This window comes from Antrostomus carolinensis, unplaced genomic scaffold (genome assembly GCF_000700745.2).
Source record: "Antrostomus carolinensis isolate BGI_N321 unplaced genomic scaffold, ASM70074v2 scaffold18462, whole genome shotgun sequence".
NCBI classification, from domain to species: domain Eukaryota; kingdom Metazoa; phylum Chordata; class Aves; order Caprimulgiformes; family Caprimulgidae; genus Antrostomus; species Antrostomus carolinensis.
This window is the reverse complement of record NW_010300368.1, coordinates 20006-42756: the sequence shown is the minus strand read 5'-3', so window position 1 is coordinate 42756 and position 22751 is coordinate 20006. Positions and strand designations below refer to the sequence as shown.

Here is a 22751-nt window from a genome sequence, read left to right as displayed (position 1 = left end):
TTCCAACCCAAACCATTCTATGATTAAAACTAACTAAACTAAACTAACTAAAAGTCTTAGGAACTAAATAAGCTGTCTTGAGATGGGTTCTACTTCCAAGCAGTTTCCTTCAGCATTAAATTTTACCTGTGTTGGAAATAACGGGAAGCAGTTACATTTTCATATTTTTTGTCCTTCCAACTTGAAGTAGTTTGCTGTTGAGGAAATTTGGTGCCTGAAAATGTCGGGGCAGTCACACCCACTTTTTTTGTGTTCACTTCGCTATATTAAGTTTGGTGGGAGATTAATCTGGTTTGAGGAGCTGAATGCTAGCAAATGCATTTTGGAAATGGTAAAAACGAATGTCTATCCTCATTTATAGGTACTTGGGTTTGCCACAGCTATTCTATGTTTTTGCCTTGCCCAGATAGGGTAAGAGAGATTCACAGATTCAGCTAAGTTACAATATATGCTGTAACTTTCGTAGTAAATATTTTTCTGAAAGATCTTTTTGACTTTTATTGGTCTACTTGTAGTGATGTGCTATCTGTCATTCAGAAACAGTACAGTAAGTAGAATACTGAACAGATTTTTGTAAACCTGAAAATTCTGGAGGAACTTAATTCCCTTCTGTGTTGCACAAATAAGTCTCACCTAAGGCCATGTTTTGGTTTGGGGTTTTTTTTTATTAATTACCGGTATTATTTATTTGTTTTTAACAAATAAATGTGCAGTAATTCAATTCCTGTCCCTTTTACAGATAACAGTGGTTTCTGTTGTTGTTATATTTTTGCATAGCCTTGGACTGTGCAACTTGAAGGTATAAAAGTTGCTGTTTGATCAAATGCTTTAAATATGCTTACACCATTGCACTCTGAGAGCTAGACTTCTTGTATTCAACTTTGTTTTGTCATGGTGCATGTATGGTATGTGTCTTAAATATGGAGAAGACATCAACATTGGACGAACTAGGATTCTCTCTTTTTACATATCAGAGACTGCAGTTCTTCAGAATCTCATTTAATAATGTCTCAAGAACAAAAAGAGATAGAAAAAGACAGAAGGAGAACACGATCTGATCCTAAAGATCATCTTTCTCATCAAAAACATGATGCCAGGGTAAGTTATGCTACAGCTGGAATTACAAGACTAACAGTGTGTTGATTTCCATCATCTTGGAATATGTTATTTAATGGTGTGACTGAAATTTTGCAGCCACTGTGTTTTAGTAATTGTGCGCTTTCTCAGCCAAGTGCACTTTTCCTGTAATATTTAACTACCTAGTCTATGTTTAGAACTTTGGATTTGAAAGAAGGTGGGAGGTGATTGCTTGAATGAGGAGGTGGAGGCTGTGTGTTACAGGGAGAAGAGGGGTCTCTTTGGGGTTATTGAAAGTGAGACTGAAGTCATGTCTGATTTAATCGACTGTCCAGTCATGCCTGTCAGTGTGCATTCAAATGTGGGCTTCCCTTCAGCTTTGGGAGAGGATTCAATTAACATGTACTGGTGTAATGAACTTAAGTGGAAGATGCTTTAGCTAAAGTTATTTCATATAAAGGGCTTTTGGTATACTGGGGCGTCATTTTGCACTGGTACTTTCGTGTTAAGGTATTTGTTACTTTCATGGTCTGCAAACAGATTTCTTTCCTATGGGAAAAATGTTGGTTAAATAGTATGTTTAACTGGATTGTATTTAAAACTAGGGTTTTGTGGTTCTCAAGTATCTGGCTTGTGTGTTTAAAACAAAAGTAGTATAGTGCTAAAACGTAAGATGGACTTGTTTTATTTTAGTAGCCCTTTGTAATTCTTTAGATTCATTCTTGCAATTGAAAAGACTGTTTACAAGCACAAATATTCTATTAGATAATTTTTTTACCATTTTTGTGAGGAAGGCTTAAAAGAGAAAATGAAGCTTTTGTGAGGGAGAGTTAGGCTGCTTAAAGAACTGCTGCCAAAGGTAGCAGCAAAAGTGATTTTATTGAATAGGATGTTATAAAAGTGAGGCTAAACAGAGTCCAGTGGCAAGGTTCAATTTATTGCTCTACTGCACAGAGGATATAATAATGGTTCAAAGTTACCAGTGCAAGTTCTTAATGCCCTCTGATACGAGATTATGTGCAATATCGGTCATTTACTGAGGATCTGCAGTTGGTAAGGGGTCTCTCAACCTCGAGGAGTAACCTTGGGAGATGTCCCAACTCCAGGGGAGATCACTGCCGTACTCCCAGATACTTAGGAGGGAGAGGGCAAAGTGACTCAAGCTGTTGTGTTTATGGAATACAGAGATTGACTCGTAGTCACACTACGTGCAGTGGGAAAGGTAAGCGTGAGACTCGTTGTACCCACAACTTCCTTTGTTCCTTGGCCAAGTTTTGGAAGAACCATCTACTGTTTATCTGTTAATCGCATGGTCAGTGTTCTGGTTTCCAAGCCCATATACATCAAAGCTGACCATGTCAACCTGTCCCTTGTTGTGTCCTTTTCCACAAGGTAAAAGTGAGAAAACTCGTGGGTTGAGATAAACACCATTTAACAGGCAAAGCAAAAGTTGCACATACAAGCAAACCAAGACAAGGAATTCATTTGCTGCTTCCCAACCAATGCTTAGCTGTTTCCAGGAGAGCAGATCTTCAGCATGCATAATGGTTGCTTGGGAAGACAGATGTCATAACTCAGAACTTTCCCCCTTTCTCCTTTTCCTGCTAGCTTTTATTGATGTGCATGACTTCATATGGTGTGGAACATCCCTTTGGTCAGCTGGGGTCAGCTGTTCTTGCTGTGTCCCCTCCCAGCTTGTGCACTCCCAGCCTCCTTGCTGGCGGTGTGGTGTGTGAAACGGAAAAGGCCTTGATGCTGTGCAAGCATTACTCAGCAATAATGAAAATATCCCTGTGTTATCAACACTGTTTTAATCACAAATCCAAAACACAGCACCATATGAGCTGCTACGAGGACAACTTTATCCCAGCCAGAACCAGTACATGTGGTTTTTATTCCTTAAGAAACAAACAGACACCTAAAAAAGAGTGGAAAGTTGGGGGATTTTGTTGGTGCTTACATTATTTTAGGTGGATGTTTAGTGGAATTTCCCAGCTGTCACTGTCTTAGTGCCTATCTCATGTCCAGTATCATGGAGAGCCTGTAAACCATTCCTGTGTAAATATTCCTGACAGCGGTTTGCTTTGCGAGAAACATGCAGACTGTGACACAGGCTGTGTCCTGCTATAACAGCACAAAATTAAAAATCGATAATCAACCTCTGGTTTGCTTACAGACAGTTCTCTTTCACACTAATTATTAATTTAAAAGAAACATTTGTACCTCTTCCTGATTCATCTTTATCATCGTGATTGTAAACTAACTAATAAATTGTTTGTTATAATTAAGCCTATAAAGTGTGTTTATAAATAAGCTATATAGTATAGAAAACAATGATAAATAATGTGAATCTACTAGCAGGGTCAAAACAATTTAGCATGCACATGTGAAAAAACTTTCAGTTTCACAGGAGGGCGGGGCAGCAAAAAAAGATGACTGGTTAATGGGGAAAACGAAACCAACGTACAAGGGCAAAGGGAAGGAAATGAAAGAACTTGTTGAAAAAGCAAGTGATCTATAGAACGCACAAGCGCTTAAAGAGTTTTGACTCTCTTAAGAAAACTTTCGTCTGCTCTTATGCTGCAAAAATCTTCATAATGTAGATCTATGTAAATTTATCTTCCTTTAGCATGAATATTACTACAAAAAAGGCTAGTATTTGTCAGACTAGTAGATAATGTAAAGTGACATGAATTTTGGGAGAAAACAAGTATAAGTGTACTTATGTTTTGATTAATTAAATGATTTTTCTTTACCTCTCAGTTGAGTACATGATATACTATATTATCATTGTGATTTATTTGTTTGTTTAAATTTTAGGGTTTTAGTTTTTTTTCTTTGTTTAAATTTAGTGAGTAATACCTATTTGGTTTTTGTTATCTGTGTAAAACCAGACTAATGTATTTGTCGTTAGGTGACTGACATTCAAAGAACAGAAAGTGGAGGTGGGTCTCTGAAGATTCTGCCTGGTGAGTTTGTTTTTACTATTTATCATGTCCAAGTTCGTTCTTCCCGTGCTGTTTTTAATAAGCAAAAGTGTATCTAGTGTTATTTTCACAACAGTAAGCTATCATGTTTCACGTCTTTTCCTGTTAGTGTGCAGTTACCTAGATACTTCTTCTCTTCTGTATTTCTGTCTTATTTCCTTTGTGCTTTTGTAGTTGGAATCTACTTTACGTGGATGAATTCAGAAACTGGAATTAAAAAGTAGAATACTGAGACACAGACTAGAAATGCTCTCCTTACTTTTGAGACAGGTATAGGATCTAAAAGGGTATAAATTCAAGACAAGTGTGTGGGTAGTTTCAATACTCATATTTCATTTGTGATTACTAAAAGCTCCATATAGATCCTTTAAAAAAATTATCTTGCAGTTAGAGAGGAAGGAGGCCACAAAATATTTGTCAGAGTGGATCTTTTAGCTACAAACTTTTAAGAGGTGTAAGTTGGTGTGATTTATTGTTCACTGTTTGGGAGGTTTTTTAATGAACAATGATAATAAAAAAACCCAACCCTTTTTAGAGGGAACTTCCATCCCACAAAACTCCTGCAGTGCCAGAGTTAACTTTCCTGTGGTGAAAGTGAAGTGCAAACAATTCTGATCTTCAAAATGAAGTACTTTCCTGAATTTTGCTTGCTTTTCCTACCACCTGCTAAACCTGCTGTAACTGAGAAAGCAAAAGAGATTTCATAAATTGTTTTTATTTATAAATCTTATATTTATTTATAAAGTGTTTTTATGGAATACTGCTACTGGATCTGGACCAGCTGCATGCTCATGCTGTATTCTAAAGTGACCTCCAAGGCACTGGGGTCCTTCTAGTCCTGACCATGCAACAGTCTGAAGTCCTTGGTGCCCAGCCATACTGTTCTTTAGACTTCACATGCTTAAATAATTAGCTGAATAGGTGCCAAAGTGCAGAACACTTCAAAAATTTCAATTTTGAGGAAGTGACTGAAGATATATTACAAAATATTATTTTAAAATTAGCAGGAGGAGAAATGATCTTGTTCTGATGGACTTCAGACATATGTGAACACCTTGAAGAACTAAAGGATGTACTGGGAAATGGAAAATGTGGGAAAGGTTGCAAAAGAAGAGTCAAGATGAATTTGTTGAAAAGATGTTATGTGATAGGATAATAAAAAAGAGAAGAAGGAGCTATAAAGTGTTGAAGGAACTTATTGCAGAAAGCATAAATCAGGGAGGGGTTTTAGGGGAAGTCAAGCTCTGGAAGACAAATCAGTTTTGAGGAACTATATGCAGATGGTGTGAAGGAGCAAATATGAGATGCACAGAGGCCATAGGGAATTTTCAGTGAGTTTGAACAAAGTGACAACTAAGTGAATCCAGGCGTTTTCCTGAGCGAGAAGGTGTGGTCTGAATAGTAACAGAGTCTGACGACACGTTAGAAAACAAAGCTTTCTGGAGGCAGTGGGAAAGGTCGGCAACAACGCACCCGCATGGCAGCCCGCCCGGTCCCCGACAGCACGCACAGGGTTATAGTCCTGCCCCGGCTCCAGCCGACTGACGGGGATGTTTGGTGTGCAGGTCACCCAGCAGCAAGGCTAAATCATGCAAATGCCTTCTGAATGTGAGAGTTGTGCTGCCCCTTGGCTCCACCAGCAGTAGTGGGATCTGAGAGAGCTGTGCTTGACATGGATAAGGTGGGCAGTGGGCTGCTGCCCGTGGTGCTCAGGGGGCAGGGTGTCAGCAGTCTGTCTGTGCTGCGGATACTGGCCAAGGGCAGGGTGTCTGCAGTCTGGCTACACTGCTGATACTGGTGAAGGGGCAGGGTGTCAGGAGGATAGCTGATTTTGAGAGGTTGAGGAGGGAAGAGGGATCATGAAAGGATGAATGCTGAGAGAGAAATGAAAATTATTCTACTATAAATTTAGAGATCACAGGGCTATGAAATGATGCATTGAGCGTAGTAATTAAAAAAAACCCAAACAAACGTGCTGATTACATGCCTTTTTTTTCTGTTCTTCATTCCTCCTCCTCCCCCCCTCATACTTATTGTGTCAGTACTGATTTAGAAGAAAATATTTGATTTGGCCTTGATTTGAAAGGAGGAGTTACGCTCCAAGTGACTAGCTGCTACAAGTTTACTGTGGGTGGGGAAGAACAGCTTTCTTTTTCTTAGCCTTTGTTCACTTAAAGGCTTAAGAGTTGCGGGAGATTTAATGTAAAGGAACTTTATGCCACTGTATCTTATCTTAAAGTTACTATCCTTTTTAATTTTAGTTTTTGTCTGCGTGTACTATTTTTTTGAGCATGTGTACATTTCTGTTAAATATCTTTGTTTGCTCCTAATGGGAATGTCTAGCAAAAGCAGTACTACTTCTACTAATATTTTTAAATGTTTGTGGGGTAAGTCAATCATGTTTGCTGTTAAATTAATATATCCCCTTAAGTATTTTAATTAGCAGGATTTGCTTGTTACTTTTATTTAAAAGTATTTTTTTTAAATCTGAAAGTAGTATCTTTTTAAGTTGGGTGGTATATGACAGTAGTATTTTTGCAGGAAATTTTTCTGAAATTATTTTTGTTGAATGGCTTTTAAAATTAGATTCATTTAATGAAAAAATGATGATGATTATTTTTTTCTTTTGATGGTGAGAGGGAAGGCTTGTATTCCTTTATCTTCATTAAGATTTTGTTTTGAATGATGTATCAATTCCTTAAGAGAAAGGAACTTAAATAATGAAGAAAAAGTAATATATTTCTATATCTACATGATTCAGTGATTATACGCTTGAAAAAAGATTATTGTTTTCCATCATTTAAATGCCTCTGTTATGAGGAATTTGTGATGATTGTTAGTGTAGCTTTAGAGTTTGAAAGTTTATGAAGTCTTTCAGCAGACACCTGTTCAGGCTACTGTGTGACAATTTCGATAAATGGTTCATGAAATAATTCTGAATGTTTTCAGTCTTCATGATGCTTGTATTTTTGTTCTGATTAATTTAAATTTTATGTCATTAAGTAGTTGTTAATGAAAAATTACTTGTGGCATGAAGTGCGTATGCTTACAACTTGACTTGAGACATGAATACATGAGACATCCCACTGGCTTGAGTGAGATTATTCAAGTGAGCAGATTTGTATTTTTCCACAATCAAGTGCCTTTTTCAGTATTTTGTATCTAATCACATGAAATACTGAGCATCATGAAATAAACTTTAAGCTTAGTTACAGAAACTTTTATATAACTCTGTCAAATTTTATTTTATCATGGTTTAGCATAAGCATAATAATAAATCAAGCAATATTTAATGATTTGGGTAGCTGTACCTTACGCTTGGGTTCCAGTGCTCGAGTAGCTTGCATGCAGGTGCTGTGTGTTGTCTGTGTGATTGCGTCCAATATTAGGAAAACACAGTCGCCTTTGTCCTGGTTTTGCTAGGATGGAGTTAATTTTCTTTTTAGTAGTTAAATAGCGGTGTTTTGGTTTCAGTGTTTCAGTTCAGACTTGTTATGAGAAGAACATTGATAAAAGTACTGGTGTTATTAGTTGCTGCTGGAGCTCAAGGCCACCGTGTTTGGCTGGTTCACAGCTGCATTAGGACTGGGAGGGAGAGCCACAGTGAATAGCAAAACCCAGAACTGGCATTTGGATGTGCCAGTGAAACTGCTTCTGGAATATTATGGCTAGAACTATCCCCTCTTGGAACAGGTAGCTGAGGCAGAAGGTGGCATTCCAATATGCCTTGTAAAACCCATTAGATGTAGCTAGCAAAAAATAATCTGCCATTCTGCACCCCTTCAACTTACTGTGTGTGATAAGGAACACCTGCAACATGTGTGATGCTCAGCAGTTCTGCAGCTGAATTCATCAGCCGCTTCTTGGTTCCTTAGTAGTCCAGAAATACAATTTTTTTTTCAGGCTTGTCTAATCATACAGTTACTAGAAGGCAGCTCTCCCATAAGTGGGTTTTGTCACTGTTGCTCATCAATGCCTTGTAAATTCTAACTTAAAATTCTTGAAAATTAAAAACTTGGTGAGTTAATCGTGAGTATGCACATGCACATTCAGATGTCTAATGTTATGTTTTAGTTCCACGGAAAACAGTTGAGAGATTATTTTGCAGTTAATGGCATGGCTTCCTGGTTTGGGCCAATTACAATGAAGTGTTAAAACATGTTTTCTTCTCCCTTGTTACTAATGAATTGTTTACTCAGCTTGTAGAGCCCTGTAACTAATCAACAACAGTGTTAGGTCTCTGAAGTCGCAAAGTATATTTAGTAAAGTTTTGTGTTAAGTCTTTGACATTAAGTTTCAGAGTTAGAAATTATTTGGTATCACATGATAGATTTCTTCCTTGTCTTTGTGATCCTGTATTTCCACATCGTCAAACATTTTTATGTTGTAATCAGGGACGTTTATCTTGATCTGACTCATACGTTTACATTTCTAAGATTAATATGGGTTGAACTTAACTCCTTTAGCAATGTATTTTTGAAGTACGAGACTTTGTAAAATTCTGTAGTTAATCTTCAACAGCCAATAGTGATCTGTTATTCCCTATAAAAATTCCAGTTATCAACTAATGGTGAATAGTAACAACTGTGGTTTTCTATAATATACTGATTTCTTTAACTTGGAGTCCACTTTAATAGCTGGTACAATATTGTAGAGTCAGATCATATCTTACAGGATTTTAAGATTCTTCTATTTATTTGAAGTATCTTTTCCCCTTTTTAGGATTAATTATTATTTAATAAAAATAATATAAAAGTCCTGCTGTAACACTCAGAGGTGGCTTTTTGCAAAACTTCTTAGTTATGTTGGTTTTTGATATTGTAAATGTTTCCAATCTATTATTTATAAAGCAAAATATAAGTTCTGAGTGCATTTTTTTTTCCTTTGTTTTAGGTGATGGTCATTTTGTGTGAAATACTTTTTCTCATTACAGGCCAAAGTCATCAAAACAAAGGAAAGCTAAACACCAAAACTGTTGGCTCTGAAAAGATGAGGTAATAAATTTTATTTATTTTAAAATTTATTATTAATTTGGGTTATTTTATGTAGCACTTTAAAAAAAAAAAAAGTTAATGCAGCTTTTACTTGCTGTTTGCTCTTTACTAATTTTGTTTACATTGTTTGCATACTCTTCAGAATATAGGTCATGTTAAGATAGCTGATTAAAGTTCACAAAATTCTAGTTTTCATGAAGAGCCTGTTATTACTTGAAAAACAAATATTTTCCAAAGCTGAGTTGAATTTCAGAAAATGAAGTAATGATTTTAATAACCACTGTTTAAAAACTCTTGCCCAAAGGCAAGTCACACAGTATAGCCATAACAAAAAATGTGTTTCCCTTACAGCAAAAGATAATAGGAATCTTGTTCTGATTGTTACATTCAAACTTACACCACAACATAACTCAAGCTCTGTCTTATTTTCAAGGCCTCTGTGTACTAGTTTTTGTAGCAAATATTTTTAACGCTTCTCTGACACTTCATATGCTTACTAAGAGGAAGAGATTTGACTGTGAGGAAAGTGTTGTAAATCAGTCTCGGAACAGAATACTAGAAAAGAACTTTTACTTAAACAATCCTTTTGTTGTTTGTAGATTTGAATTTTTGCTTAAAGCGTATCAATGTCTAATTTTAGAATAAATGAAAAGTCCCCGTAGCACATGCTGAATGTAAATGAACTTGTTTGATGGTTTGGGGACAAAATTAAATCAGTTGAGATAAAAAGCACTGTAGATTTTATGGGCAAAATTTATGCTTCCTTCTGTTCTAACATTTAAAACAAAGTTTAGCAAAATAAGTAATTATTTTCAGTGATACTGGAGCCAGCGTGCTCCAAACAGGTTTGGGAAAGTCATTGCATTTATAGGTGATTCCATATGGCAGCATATTTACTGATCTAATGGAGAGTTAAGCAGTAAAGAACTGTTACTGCTGATTTATTTGTAAGGTGACCGAGAGAAATAATAACTTACTACTTAAGGCCACACAGAGCTGAAAGTTTTCAGTTTTTTAACCTGAACTGTGAAATAAGACAAATTAAGCTCTGACTGTACTTTCTTGCTTGTACATTTCTTCAGCTGGTGATTTTTAATTGTGTTTAGGATGGATAAAAACAGACGAGGAGTACAGCAAAATAAATCGTTTACATTGAAATAGGAAAGCTTCCATTAAATGGTAATTTTTAAAGTCAGATTTCTCATGTAGAGTCCAAGCTTATAGGAAATCTGGGAGCTCAACCTGATTATCCCCCTTCCTAATCTAAGTGTGACCACAAAACCTACCATCTTTTAATCTATAGTTATTACAGTACAATCCTTTTGTTTTTCCGTAAATCTTTTTGAGTACCACTATAGCTAGGACAACTGAATTTTGTCACAGGAGAGGTCATTTACGTTATTTTACTGGGTTACCACGGACTGCTTTCTCCTTTCACTTTCAAAGGGAGGAAGAACATTAGAATTCACTGTAGGAACAAATCCTGTTTAAAGTAACTGAACCATCTGCAAAACTGCTTCTCACAGGGAAGTTTTAGACCTGTAAAAACCACAGTATTTTTCAACAAGTGAGATGCATGGTCAGTTACAATCTTATCTCCATTTCTGTAATTAGCAGGTTGCTTGGCTTCCAAAAATCTAGGGGATCCTCTGAGACTGTAAATAATTTATCTCAGATGATGAGTGTTTAATGCCTTTGAGTGTGGGACAGAACTGAATGTATATAAGCAAAAGGCAATATATTAGCATTAAGGATTGAGTAGCAATCTTAGAATTGAGGATTTAGGTTGGAGTATTAAGCAATACTTTGTCTATTCATTATACTTTCGCTGTTCTCTAGTCATGCATGGCGTTTCTGCTGCAGTAGTGGAAAGGAAGAGCTGGGAAGAACAACTCTGTTCCTCTCTTCTCTGCTCTCGCTGCCCCACCATGCATAGCTGTTACTTGTATCTGATTTTAAGTGGAGGTTATGTTAGGATAAAGGATCTTCTGCTTAAGAAGGGTAGAGAAGGGGAAGGAGACCTAAGCAACTTCTTACACTACTGCCTTTGGTGTAGGGAGGTTCTCTGGTCACCTATCTCACTCCTTCGTAAGATCAACTCAGCTGAGAATAGGGTGGAGAAGACTGCTACTTCCCTGAAGCCCTAGTGATTCCTGAACCAGAAGTGTATGAACTGTATGAATAGTATCATAGTCCTTGATAGTGTTATAGTACTTGTTGCGATTGTGAAAGTATGCCATAATAATTTCTAGCATGTATGCAAATGTGATGTGGTTGATAACAGTGCAGAAATTTCTGTTTCTTTAAAATAAGATTGCATATAAAGTACATATACAAACTCATTATGCCATTGTCCTGTTATTTGTAGAGATCACCTTGATTTGAAGATAGAGTCTAAAGACATCCAAGATAAACTCTTCTGTACTGTACAACCGGTAATTGGGAATTCATTAGCGTATGATTTGAAGCATAAATGATTTGTCACCTTTTAGTAACACTGTCCAAAATCTCAGTTCATTCAAAAATTTATCACTTCATGCTTAGGCTGACTTTTATCATGAGACAAAGGTTATGTAATTACACTGACTTATACTGTCTGGTTGCTGGTAGTTGTCCTTTTGCTTTTCCTCCTTCTCTTCCTGTAAGATGTCACACTGGAAATTAGTATAACAAAACTCGTTATAGTCATAGAATAACTTGTCTAAAACCACGAGTTAGTAATATAGCTTCATTGTATCTTAATTAGTAAGAAAAATCTACAAAAATTGATGGTAATAATTTGTGGATTTGTAATACCCCTCTCCCAAAGTTCCAACTAAATGTGTTTTCCTGTGTTTGATATATACATTTGGAAATAATCATAGAACACTGTGTTGAATGACTGTTTAAAACACTATAAAATTCATAAATTGAGAATTCTCCTTCTCTGGTCTTATCGGCAATGAATGATGAGTATCCCAAAGTTCTTGAATGTAATCATGGGGATGTACATAATGAATCATTTCCTCTTTTAATTTGGGGAAGTAGATACCAAAAATCTCTGTTCTGATTAATTACTTTACAATACAAAACTGGATTCAGGAGAAGGTGCAGGTTCTACCTACACTAAGGCACCTTATTTCCTTTAAAATACCTGTTTTTGTAAGACTAATGTGTTACTAGTCTCAAAAGTAACATTTCTAGTTGGCTTACTCAGCTTCATATTTCATGTAGTTTAACATTAAATTAATATAATTTGTTCTGTTCTATAGCTTATGTTCTAACAGCATTACCTTGTATCAATAGTGTTAGGAAATTAAAGTAAGTCTTAATCTTTTTTTTTTTTTTAATTAACTCATCTCTGCATTTTGGTCTTTTCTTTATCTATTTGTAGTTTCCACTGTCCCTGCCACTTTTGTTTATAACTGTCATTAGATCATGGGAATTTTCTTATGTTTGTCCTTTTTCGTCAGTTGACAGGATGAAGGCAAAATAAGATTGAAATTCATAGATGCTTAGGAAAATATATTCTGGACATGCATTAAATTTAATATGTTAAAAGCCTAATTTAGTTCACAGGAATACAATTAAGTACACCATTAGAATAAAGCTTAAAAAAATTGAGCAGTTCAAAAGTTATGTTCCATTCTTCACAAACTCTCCCGTTCTTTCAGTTTTTCACTGCCCATGACCCTGTCTTCAGAATCCCAGACTCAAATGTTAATATGTCGGGGGGGGAAAGGGGCAGTTAACAAGAACCTTGTAAAGTAGGATTACTTCATAGTGAAGATTTATTTGTACTGAATTTATATAGTGGCCTAAAATACACAGGTGGCCTTCATTGTTTTTTGATTGTGATTGCAGGAGTAACTGTTGGAGGAGCTTCTTAAATAGTCAGATTACTTCTACCCTGGCACAATGGTCTGCTTCCCAAAGCTAATTTTATTTTTAGTGTTTCAACAGATCAAGGGAATAGAAGTTCCTAATTCTGCAACTGCTTGTCTTGTTTTACAGTCTCACTGTTGGAAATTCCTGCAAGCTTCAGGAAGTATTTGTAGTGAAAGGCTAATAACATAATTCTGTAACCTTCTAGTATTAACTATTAACCTAGATGGAGAGAAAGCGTAGGCAGAAGGAAGTAGTTCTCAGGTTTTTCAAAAATGTTTGTACACAAAATGGAGGGTTCAAGTGAGGAAAAGCATAAGCCTTTTTTTTTTTTTTTTTTTTTTTAATATGTTAGAAGGATTAAAATGGTGCTTGAACTAAACTTGAAGCTTTCTGGAGAGAATAGGATCTAAAGTTAGAGCAAAAATTAAATTTTTAAGAGATTAGAAGCAGTAGGTCCATGAAAATCTTGAGTCTTGAGAAGTTTTATAAAAATGTACCTTCTTTGCTGCTTTAAAAGTGAAATTGTGATAAAACCGAAAAGTACAGAAATTTAACAGTTATCTGTTGTATAAGTATTTTAGCACATAGCTTGCTTGCTTTTATTAAAAAAAGGAAAAGACTGAAAAGGCAGTCTTCTTTGGCACTTACTGTTTTCCTAAATATTTTAGGTAGATTTCACTATGTTGCCAGAGGAAGTTAAATCTCTTGTGCATGACGGTTATACAGCCTTGATGGACCAACGATGTCACAGTGCTGAACAAGCCTTTTCGCAATTGTTAAGCATTCTAAATCCTTCAGAATTAAAGGTAAACTGAGAGATACAGTTTTCTTAGCATAATTGAAGTTCCTGCTTTCAATATCATGTTTCATTCTTTCCTTCCACCTTGAATTGTTGCCCGTGATGTTAAATACAGTGTCAAGTGTTTCACTGATAAGTCTGACAAGGAGCTTACAAATGAGAACAGGATTGAAAAAGAGATAGTAGCATAGGGTGGACTTTTGTAATGTCCTGTGTAAACGTGCATTTCTAGATGCAATGTAAAAAATATTTACCAAAATAATATTCTTGTAAGAATAATACAAGATACTCTTATCAAATATCTTATTTGATAAGAAATTACTGTCCATTGTCAGCTTAACTTTTATTTCTAATATTGTAAGGCAAAAATAATTTATATTCTTCAGGCCAGATAAATCTTTGATAGCAAATACTGTGAAATTTTGTGTATAGATATCTAGCCAGTTAGCCATTGACCCATTTGTCTTCCTAGTTTTCTTTAAATTATTGTCCTGTAGTATTATGTTTTATGTGACAAGGTGTGTGCACATGCATGGCTGTGTTTCAGGCTCCCATTTCAGTAGGGGCTGTTGCAGTGCCGACAGGTCTGTCCAAGCAAGTAATGCACCAATCCATCTGGAACTGTGACCTATTTTATTAGGAAGAAGAAGGTTGAGAAAGGGGTTTTTTTATTTTAAGAAAAGAAAAGATTGCTCAATTCCGAATGTGAAATACAGCCAAGGCACAGTGCACTGCCTGAAGTCAACGTAGTAAGGCCTATACAGGCTGAGAGAGTTGGGGCTGTTCAGCCTGGAGAAGAGAAGGCTCCGGGGAGATCTTATAGCAGCCTTCCAGTACCTGAAGGGGCTACAAGAAAGCTGGGGAGGGACTTTTCATAAGGGCAGTTAATGACAGAACAAGGGGAAATGGCTTTAAACTGGAAGAGAGTAGGTTTAGATTAGATATTAGGAAGAAGTTTTTCACTGTGAGGGTGGTCAGACACTGGCACAGGTTGCCCAGAGAAGCTGTGGATGCCCCCTCCCTGGGAGTGTTCAAGGCCAGGTTGGATGAGGCTTTGAGCAACCTGGTCTAGTGGAAGGTGTCCTTGCTGATGGCAGGGGGGGTGGAACTAGATGATCTTTAAGGTCCCTTCCAACCCTAACCATTCTATGATTCTATGATAGCTGTAGCATTTCTAAAAGCAGGCATTTCCGGATGTATCACTTTGGAATATACAGTGGCGCCAAATAACCAGCAGTAAAGGTGTAGTTAACCTTCACTTTTTATGCCAATTGTAACATAAATCTGGGTAGAGGCTATGACAAGAAAGATGAGAAAAGAGTTTCCTAGCTCTTTTGTAGTGAAGATCTTCAATTCACAGTAGACAGTAAAGTTCTAGTTACCAGCAAAGTGTTTTTGTGTGTTACTACTATAATTTGTCTCTCTTTGCAGCAACTGAATCTTCGTGTTATTAATTATGTTGTACTCATCTATGGACATGCCACTGCTCTTCTTGGAATAGGACAGCCTGAGGTAGGACAATAAGTCACTATCATACATTTATTCAAAATTCAAGTTCAGGTAGCTTGCCATCTGTTTTTGTCTCTTCTTAACAGACATAAAATGAATGGGGAAGGAAAGCTTTTGTCACATTTTGCAATCATGCAGTTTAATATCTGGGACTAGATCTTTAATGGTTTTGGATAAATTAAGCTATGAAATAAAATTTCTTTTTAAATTTACAAATGAGATTCTTAAGTATTAATGAAGTATAGTCAATTATTTGTCTTCTACTTTGTTGTAATGTGGTTATGGACTAGTCTTTCTAACACAAACATTCTACTTCTAAAACAAGAAAAAGAGAATAGTTTTGGTTCTGGAAAACACTGAAACAGAATTGTGGCTTGTTTGGAGATTTTTTGGAGGTTGTTGGGGTTTTTTTCCTGCAGTATTTAAAAATATTCAGTGTCCTACAGTGAATTTTAGCTCAGTGTTTGTAGCTCAGTGAGCTTAATAATTTAATTGCAGTATTTCAGAGGAAGGCCATGTTTACAGAATAAGGTTCTTTAAAAAAAAAAAAAAAAAAAATTGAAGCCTTTGTGTGGGATCGGAAGGTTGCTTAATGCCCTTTACTGTTCTAAAAGAGTGATCAAAGAACAGGGCATACTGACCCACTCTACTGGAGAGAAAAAGGGAGAGGAAAAGTGAAAACCTTCTGGCAAAGTGTCACATATTTTTGTCTTAAATTTATTTTGAAGGCATTGGCAAAGGCTGAAGACCAGTTTAAGAAAATAATTGAACAATACCAGGAAGAAAGATTTGGTTGTTTGGCATACTATGGAATTGGAAAAGTATACCTCAGACAAAACAGGTTGGTATAGTATAAAACTATAATATTTGATACAAAAAATATTTTTGTTTGAAAACCATGTGTGGGTTTTTAAAATTTATTCTTTGTTAATCACTAAATTCGTACGTCAGACTGTTTGTTACTGCTAAGGATGTAATGGAAGCTGCTGAAGCGAGCGAACTCCAGGGCAGGGGGATATGGCTGACAGAGAGCTCACAGAAGAACGGCAGAAACCGATGATCTCAGGGGAAAATGTATCTAAAAGAAAGCTTAACTTATCTCAACACAAGGGAGGCTGGAGGGTAACCTTGGTTTTAGATAAGGCAGCTGCACCACTGAGTCATTGGGTTCCCTGAGACAGATAAAGAGTAATGCCTTCCTCAGCTAGCCAGACCAGCATGGGGAGAAGGGGGGAAGTCTGTAGTGTCTCAGTCAAACCTAAAGTGCAGAAACTGGACAAATAATAAGCTTGAGAGCAAAGGGCTTGAGCTGACTTCAAGTTATGCATTCCTGGTAGTATTTCTTCCCAGTAGTCTGACGGTAAGCACATAGAGACCGGTAATGGGAATCACATTTGTATTGATTCAGCTGTGTATTGCAATTGCTGCGTTATGCTTGTGTTGTGATTTCACTGTGTGACTGTATTGCTCTACTTAATCAAAATCCTCCCACCATCATGGGTGTTTAGGACGCTGCTACCTTCAGATCTGTCAAGAAGAGAGATGTGCCCACATTCAGATGTTGCAGCTCCCATTTGCAGGGCTATGCTGAGAGCTCACCTTTGTTGGCAGTTTCAGCTATAGACCTCGATCAGGCGCCACAGAGGCCAGGAGCATTCCCTGCTGTCAGGTCTCTTGACAGTGGTGGGAGCCTCTCCCTGTGAAATGGGTGCCTGTGGTGGGTTGACCTTGGCTGGCTGCCAGACCTTAACCCAGCTATGCTGCCACTCCACCTCCTCAGTGGGAGAAAGTAAGATGAAAAAGTCCAGGGGTTGAGTTAAAGACAGGGAGATCTCTTGTAATTAAAGTCACAGGCAAAACAGACTCAACTTGAGGAAAAATAATTTATCGTCTGTTAAAATAGAGTTGCATAGTGGGGAAACAAAGTAAGAAAACTAAAATGACCTTCCTGCTATTCTCCCTTTATCTCAGGCTCAACTTCACTCCCTCATTCCTGACTTCTCTACCTCCTCCTCCCCTGAGCACCACAGGGGGATGAGGAGTGGGGGTTGTGGTTAGTCTGTCACAGCTCCTCTCTGCTGCTTCTTCCTTCACACACTCCTTCTCTGCTGCAGCGTGGGGCCTCTCCATGGGCTGCAGTTCCTTTGGGGCACATCTCTCTGCTCTGGCAGAGATCTTCCATGGCTGCAGTGTGGTGGATACAAGCTCCAGTAGGATCCAGTCCAGGGGCTGCAGGGAAATCTCTGCGCCATGCCTGGAGCACCTCCTCCCCTTTCTTACCTTGGTGCTTGAAGGGCTGTTTCTCACGCTTTTTTCCCCTTACTCCTCACAGCCATTCAGTTAACCTTGTCCTTTCTTATCCATGCTCTCCCTGAGGTGCCACTGTCTTGCCTGAGGGGCTCAGCTGTCCCCTGTGGTGGGTTTGTTGGAGCCAGCTGGAACTGGGACAGCCTTGTCCTCTCTTCACAGAGACTGCCCCTGCAGCACTGGTCCCTTTCCCCCCCCCGCCCCCTTCCCCCATGGAACCTTGCCACACAACCAATTACCATGTCAAATAAATCAAATAAGTTTATCAAGCATTAAATCCCCCTTGTGCAGTATCTAAAAGCACCTGGGCAGACAGTATTGGATGCTGAAAGGAGATTCCTCCTTCCCACTGCTGCAGCGTAGCCAGGTGCAGTCTGAGACCCAGGAGGTGTCTGTGTCCCAGTGCCACAGATGTGACTTGTTTCCCTTATCAGTTTTGACCTGTAGCAAGGCTGCATGCGTGTCCCAAAGAGGTGTGTACACGCACACACATGACAACACAACTGGCCACCAAGACTACTCCAGGCAGACCAGCTCCCATGTGTAGCCCTACTGGAACTCATGTAAAACATAAGTATAGGTAGCAGAGTCCTGCGCCTCCTTCTTGTCTGATCAGGGTTGAAAGTCACTTGTGAACATACACACGCCCTCATTCTCTGTATTGACAAGCACACCCATGTTCATGAGTGCCTTGAATATCAGCACAGGCTCTCTGTCTGCTTCATATCCATGCCTGGACTCTGCCCCTTACCCACTGTCCTGGTTTTTGCTAGGATAGGGTTAACTTTCTTCTTAGTAGCTAAAAAGCACTGTTTTTTGGCTGGATTACTGGCTCACACCTTGAGTCTTTTATACTGAAGAATCCTTAAACAGGTAATGAACCAGGTGCTCTTTCATTCCACGTACTCTTACAGTTACCTTTTTTTCCCTTGGATCATAAAATGAATTGTAAAAGTATTATAGGCTGTGTAGAAGTTATCTGTATATGATCCGAACATGTACCTGTTTCAAATTTCAGATTTTCAGATGCACTCAATCAATTCATGAAATCACAAACAATGGTTAATCACAAGATTGTACCTGGAGTATTAACTTGGCCCACAACATCTTGGGTCATTGAAGAGACACGAACAGAGAATTTACAGGTATGTTAAAAAAAAAAAAAAAAAAAAGGCATAAAAACCTGTTCTTATTAAATGGCCTTTCCAAAGGAAAAAAAAAAATAAGGTTGTCATCCTCCTCCCTGCTCCCCATTGTCAGCTGCAAGTTCTGGTCTTTGTAGAGCAGAACTCTTCTTCCAATGACAAATTTGAACACCTGGGAAGCATCCCATTTACAGCACAAGGGTGACAGCTCTGTGTCAGGTTCCATGCTTGGGTATTTCTATGTAATAATATGGTTCTAATCTGCTCCAAGTGTTTCATAATGTGTTAACTTCTCAGTCTCATATTACCAGACTTCTAAGTAGATATGAATGCTATACACAATGTAATGCTAGAAAGAACTGGTTAAAAATTTGAATTAGCAAAAATGGGAAGTTGAAAATTGCAGCAGTGGTGCTATATTTAAAACTAAATGGGAGGGTTTGACCATATAGTTCTGGGCTGATACGGTGGGAGTTGTATAGTAAAATTCTCTGTTTGACTTGAAAAATATAACTTGTGGTTCTGACACTACAAATTGCTTTCTCACACTGAACATCTTTTTTTTAAAAAAAATTATTGCTATTGTTATTGTTTTAAAAATATAATTGAGTCACTTATTTGTGAAGAGTTTCTTGATAAACCATGCCATGAGAGGCAAGAGGCATGATCTCCTCGGCATAGAGGCAGTTTGACACAGTAGAACATGCCAGGTTATTCAGTGTATGAACTTACCTATACTATACTGACCTGTTTCATTTCTGGTAGAAGCAGCAGTACGGTTTTGTTTCCTGAGCAAAAACTGACCTAAAGATTTCTCATAGACCCCCAGCTGACACCACAGTAGTCTGGCCACAGTAATGCATCAGTGCTCTGGGACTTGTGGAGGTCATAATGCATCTATCTGAAAGGCAGTAACCAGTGGTCTGTTTGTTTCTAATAGTGCTTTATTAATCTGGGCTCAATGCCAGCCCTGTGGGACTTGACCTGACTTTATATAAAGCCATTGTAATGTCTTTACCTCGGACATTATTCTGGGAGATCTTGCTAGCTCCAGTGCAGGGCCAGTTCTGAGCTGTCCCTGGGAATGTACTTGGTTGTGTAACTCAGATCTCTGGTGAGGCACTCCTGAAATGCTGGGAAGTGACAGAAATGAGCAGACACTCCGTTTGCATCACATTATCTGGGTAATCTGGCTCATCACTTCTGCAATGGAAAACTAACTATATTCTCAGGCATTTGAGATTGGTCATCAGCATGTTAAACACTGATCCAAGATAAACCTGCATGTAGGGAAGCTGTTGCGTTAAAGGGCAGAGAGATTTGGCAGAAAATAAACCCCCTTGTGTTTCAGCTTGTCCTCAAATATCAGAGGGGCTGAGTGTGACTGGGTCTAGATTCTGAGTGATGCCCAATTTGGCACTGTCAGTCTGGTCATGTTCAATGTATTGAGCTCCCACGGCTCTGGATGCACTAATAGTGCGGCACTGCAGTCCGGTCGCCTTTGAATGCACTGGCAGGGCCACCTGGTCGCCTTCATGGCTGGATACACTGATAGCGCAGTGCACCTCCAGTCCAGTCACGTCTAAATGAACCAGCGCGACCACGCTTGGTTGCGTTCAATGAGGACTATGACAACTGGATTAAAAAATGGCTCAGTTTATTGAAGCAACAGAATAGAGGTTCTTTTGGATTGCTGGTGATAAATCTCTCTTTCCTCCTCATGGGGGAGGAGGAGAGGCTCAGCCACTCAGCTGGTCCCCAAAGTTGGCGATGGTTCATGATGGTATCTTCCCGACTTGTCTGCGATGGTTTCTTTCCCAACATCCCCCCTCTCTCTTAGGCCATTTTTGTACTTTCTTCTTACTTTCAGATGGAGCTTGAGTGACTCTAGTCATGCATAGCTTTATTATAATGGGTGTAAAATTTCCTCACTTTGCTTTTAAAGGTATAGACCAGAGGAAATTCAGAATGCATGCTCAGTAGGGGGTGGTCACACCTTGGAGGTGCTCATTAGTGTTATAATGAGCAGAGTTACACTGAGGACACAGTTTTGGCAAAATGATGAGAAACTGTTGGCTCAGGGTAGCAAGCTACCATGTAGCTTGTCAGTTCCACAGTACCATCAAGTTCCCCTCTGCTATGTACAGAGCCTGGCTGTGGTGTCTCCACTCCATCATCCGTGCTGTTTTAAGAGGAGTCAGTGACATTAAGGTTGCAGGTTATACCTAGGGAACTACCATGGATTGGATTCCTTGCATACCAACTGCACTCTACCTGAAAGTTTCCTTCATGCTGTACCTTCTCTTAAGATGTAGGTATAAAAAAATGTCTAAATCATCTCCAGTAATAATTCTACAGAAGCTACCAGCAGTTCTACAGAAGCTGATAGCAGTTCAAATGAGCTTTTGAGTATTTTGCCTTAAAAGGACAATCTTCCATAGCTTTCACTAGAAGAGGGGTGGTTTTTTGGTATTAGTTGTCTGCTGTTCAAAAAGAGATGTGTGTTTCACTGCAGAGTTCCCTAGAAGTTTGTAAGTAGATATTGGATCTTTTGCTGGTTCCTGTGCAATTTGTCTTAAATCATTTTGTGTTTCTCAGTTGATTTTAAAGAACTGTATTGAGGAATGCAAGTTCCCTCCAGAACCAGATGGAATTTGTCGATATCAGCAATGTCATGGCCACTCCAAAATCCAAATATTTTTTACAGACCCAGACTTTAAGGTAAATTTTTAGTCTCAAAGGGTTTGGGAAATAAAACCTCAAGTTTACATGTTTTCTGCCCCCTGTCATGTTAAAGAGCTATCTGGAACACACCATCTTATCCTGTCTGCTATTAAGTTGTGCACTATTTTTTATTTTTTTTAGTATGCTAAATTCATACTTTTTCTCAATATTAGGGTTTTATACGTATTACTTGCTGTCAGCAATGTAGAGTGGAATTTCATACCAGCTGTTGGAAAAAGCTGAAAACAACAAACTACAGTGATAAAAATGATAAGGTAAGAGCTGTGTCAGACTATAAGCATTTTTTTCTTTCTTTAGTCAAGATTATAGCATTCTTTTGGTTTGTGATAAGTGTAGTGCTACAGCCTGATGTCCCACCTTCATGACAATGGCAGGAGGAGAGACAGGAAAGAAGAGTCTATTGCTAAACTGTCCAACATGCAAGTGTGGGTAAAGCTTGCTGTTGTCCACAGAAGAAAGGCTTGTTTGTGTGAAGGCTTAGTATGCTTAGCCTGTTTACCCTGCATCATTTATATCCTTCCATATGGACGTTTTATTCCATCTGTAGTCTTGCTGTTGAAGTAACAGTTTGACACTGAGTATGTTTAAAAGAATTTTATGAAATACAGTATCAGCAGCCAGTATAAAATGATGGGAAATCCAGGCAAAGTATGAACTCATAAAAGAATATCCTTAAAGTTGATTCTTGAACATGAACTTGGAGGAGGAGGAGCTTTGCTATAGCTTTGGGAATAACAGGTATATGCCACAGATCTAGGATCCTTCTGATTTGCAGTCCTTGCCAGGTCAGCTGACACTTGCTTTCCTCATCCACGAAGAGTTTAGAACTGTGCTAGGTTTAATGACTTTGTTCACCTCAAGTTAAGAAACTGTAATCTCTGTAGAAATATAGACTTTGTATGAATTTAAATGTCTTTATTGTGTGTATATCATTTTCTCCTACAGGATTTTCTTCAAGAGTTGTGTTTCACTCCTGATTGTACAGGCCTTATTTCAAAAATAGTTATTTTCAGTTCTTCTGGTCTGGTAAAACGTGCGGTAAGTAAATGTTCATATAAAATATGAAAATAAGATATTTACTCTGGTAAAGGAGATCAAGTGAAGACGAGAATGTAAACTCATAAGTAGTATGCTGTCTTTACTTAGGAATATTAATTACCTGTTCTCAGTCATTTTTCTGGTGGAGCAGGCATTACCTTATGGTCTTGGTTAGAATTGTCATGGATGGGACCTGGAGCTTCATTTTATAGTTACCTTGTGCAACATGAAAGAACTGCTAGTTTAAATTTGAGCTAATCTTGCTAAATGGAATACTTGTATC

General features: G+C 38.0%; 1 protein-coding gene across 1 annotated transcript in view; it reads left to right on the top strand.

Annotated features, from left to right (window-relative positions):
• Positions 1–974: 974 nt before the first annotated feature.
• The window catches only part of TTC3 (tetratricopeptide repeat domain 3), a gene marked incomplete at both ends in the record, with an annotated part of 41451 nt that continues 19674 nt past the window's right edge, over positions 975–22751 (top strand). Inside the window, 11 exons of the mRNA XM_029083788.1 lie at positions 975–1098; positions 3992–4046; positions 8998–9058; positions 11427–11493; positions 13594–13731; positions 15156–15236; positions 15962–16074; positions 18559–18685; positions 21284–21406; positions 21583–21684; positions 22376–22468. Coding sequence (XP_028939621.1) covers positions 975–1098; positions 3992–4046; positions 8998–9058; positions 11427–11493; positions 13594–13731; positions 15156–15236; positions 15962–16074; positions 18559–18685; positions 21284–21406; positions 21583–21684; positions 22376–22468 — 1084 coding nt within the window. The remainder of the gene's footprint in view (positions 1099–3991; positions 4047–8997; positions 9059–11426; positions 11494–13593; positions 13732–15155; positions 15237–15961; positions 16075–18558; positions 18686–21283; positions 21407–21582; positions 21685–22375; positions 22469–22751) is intronic.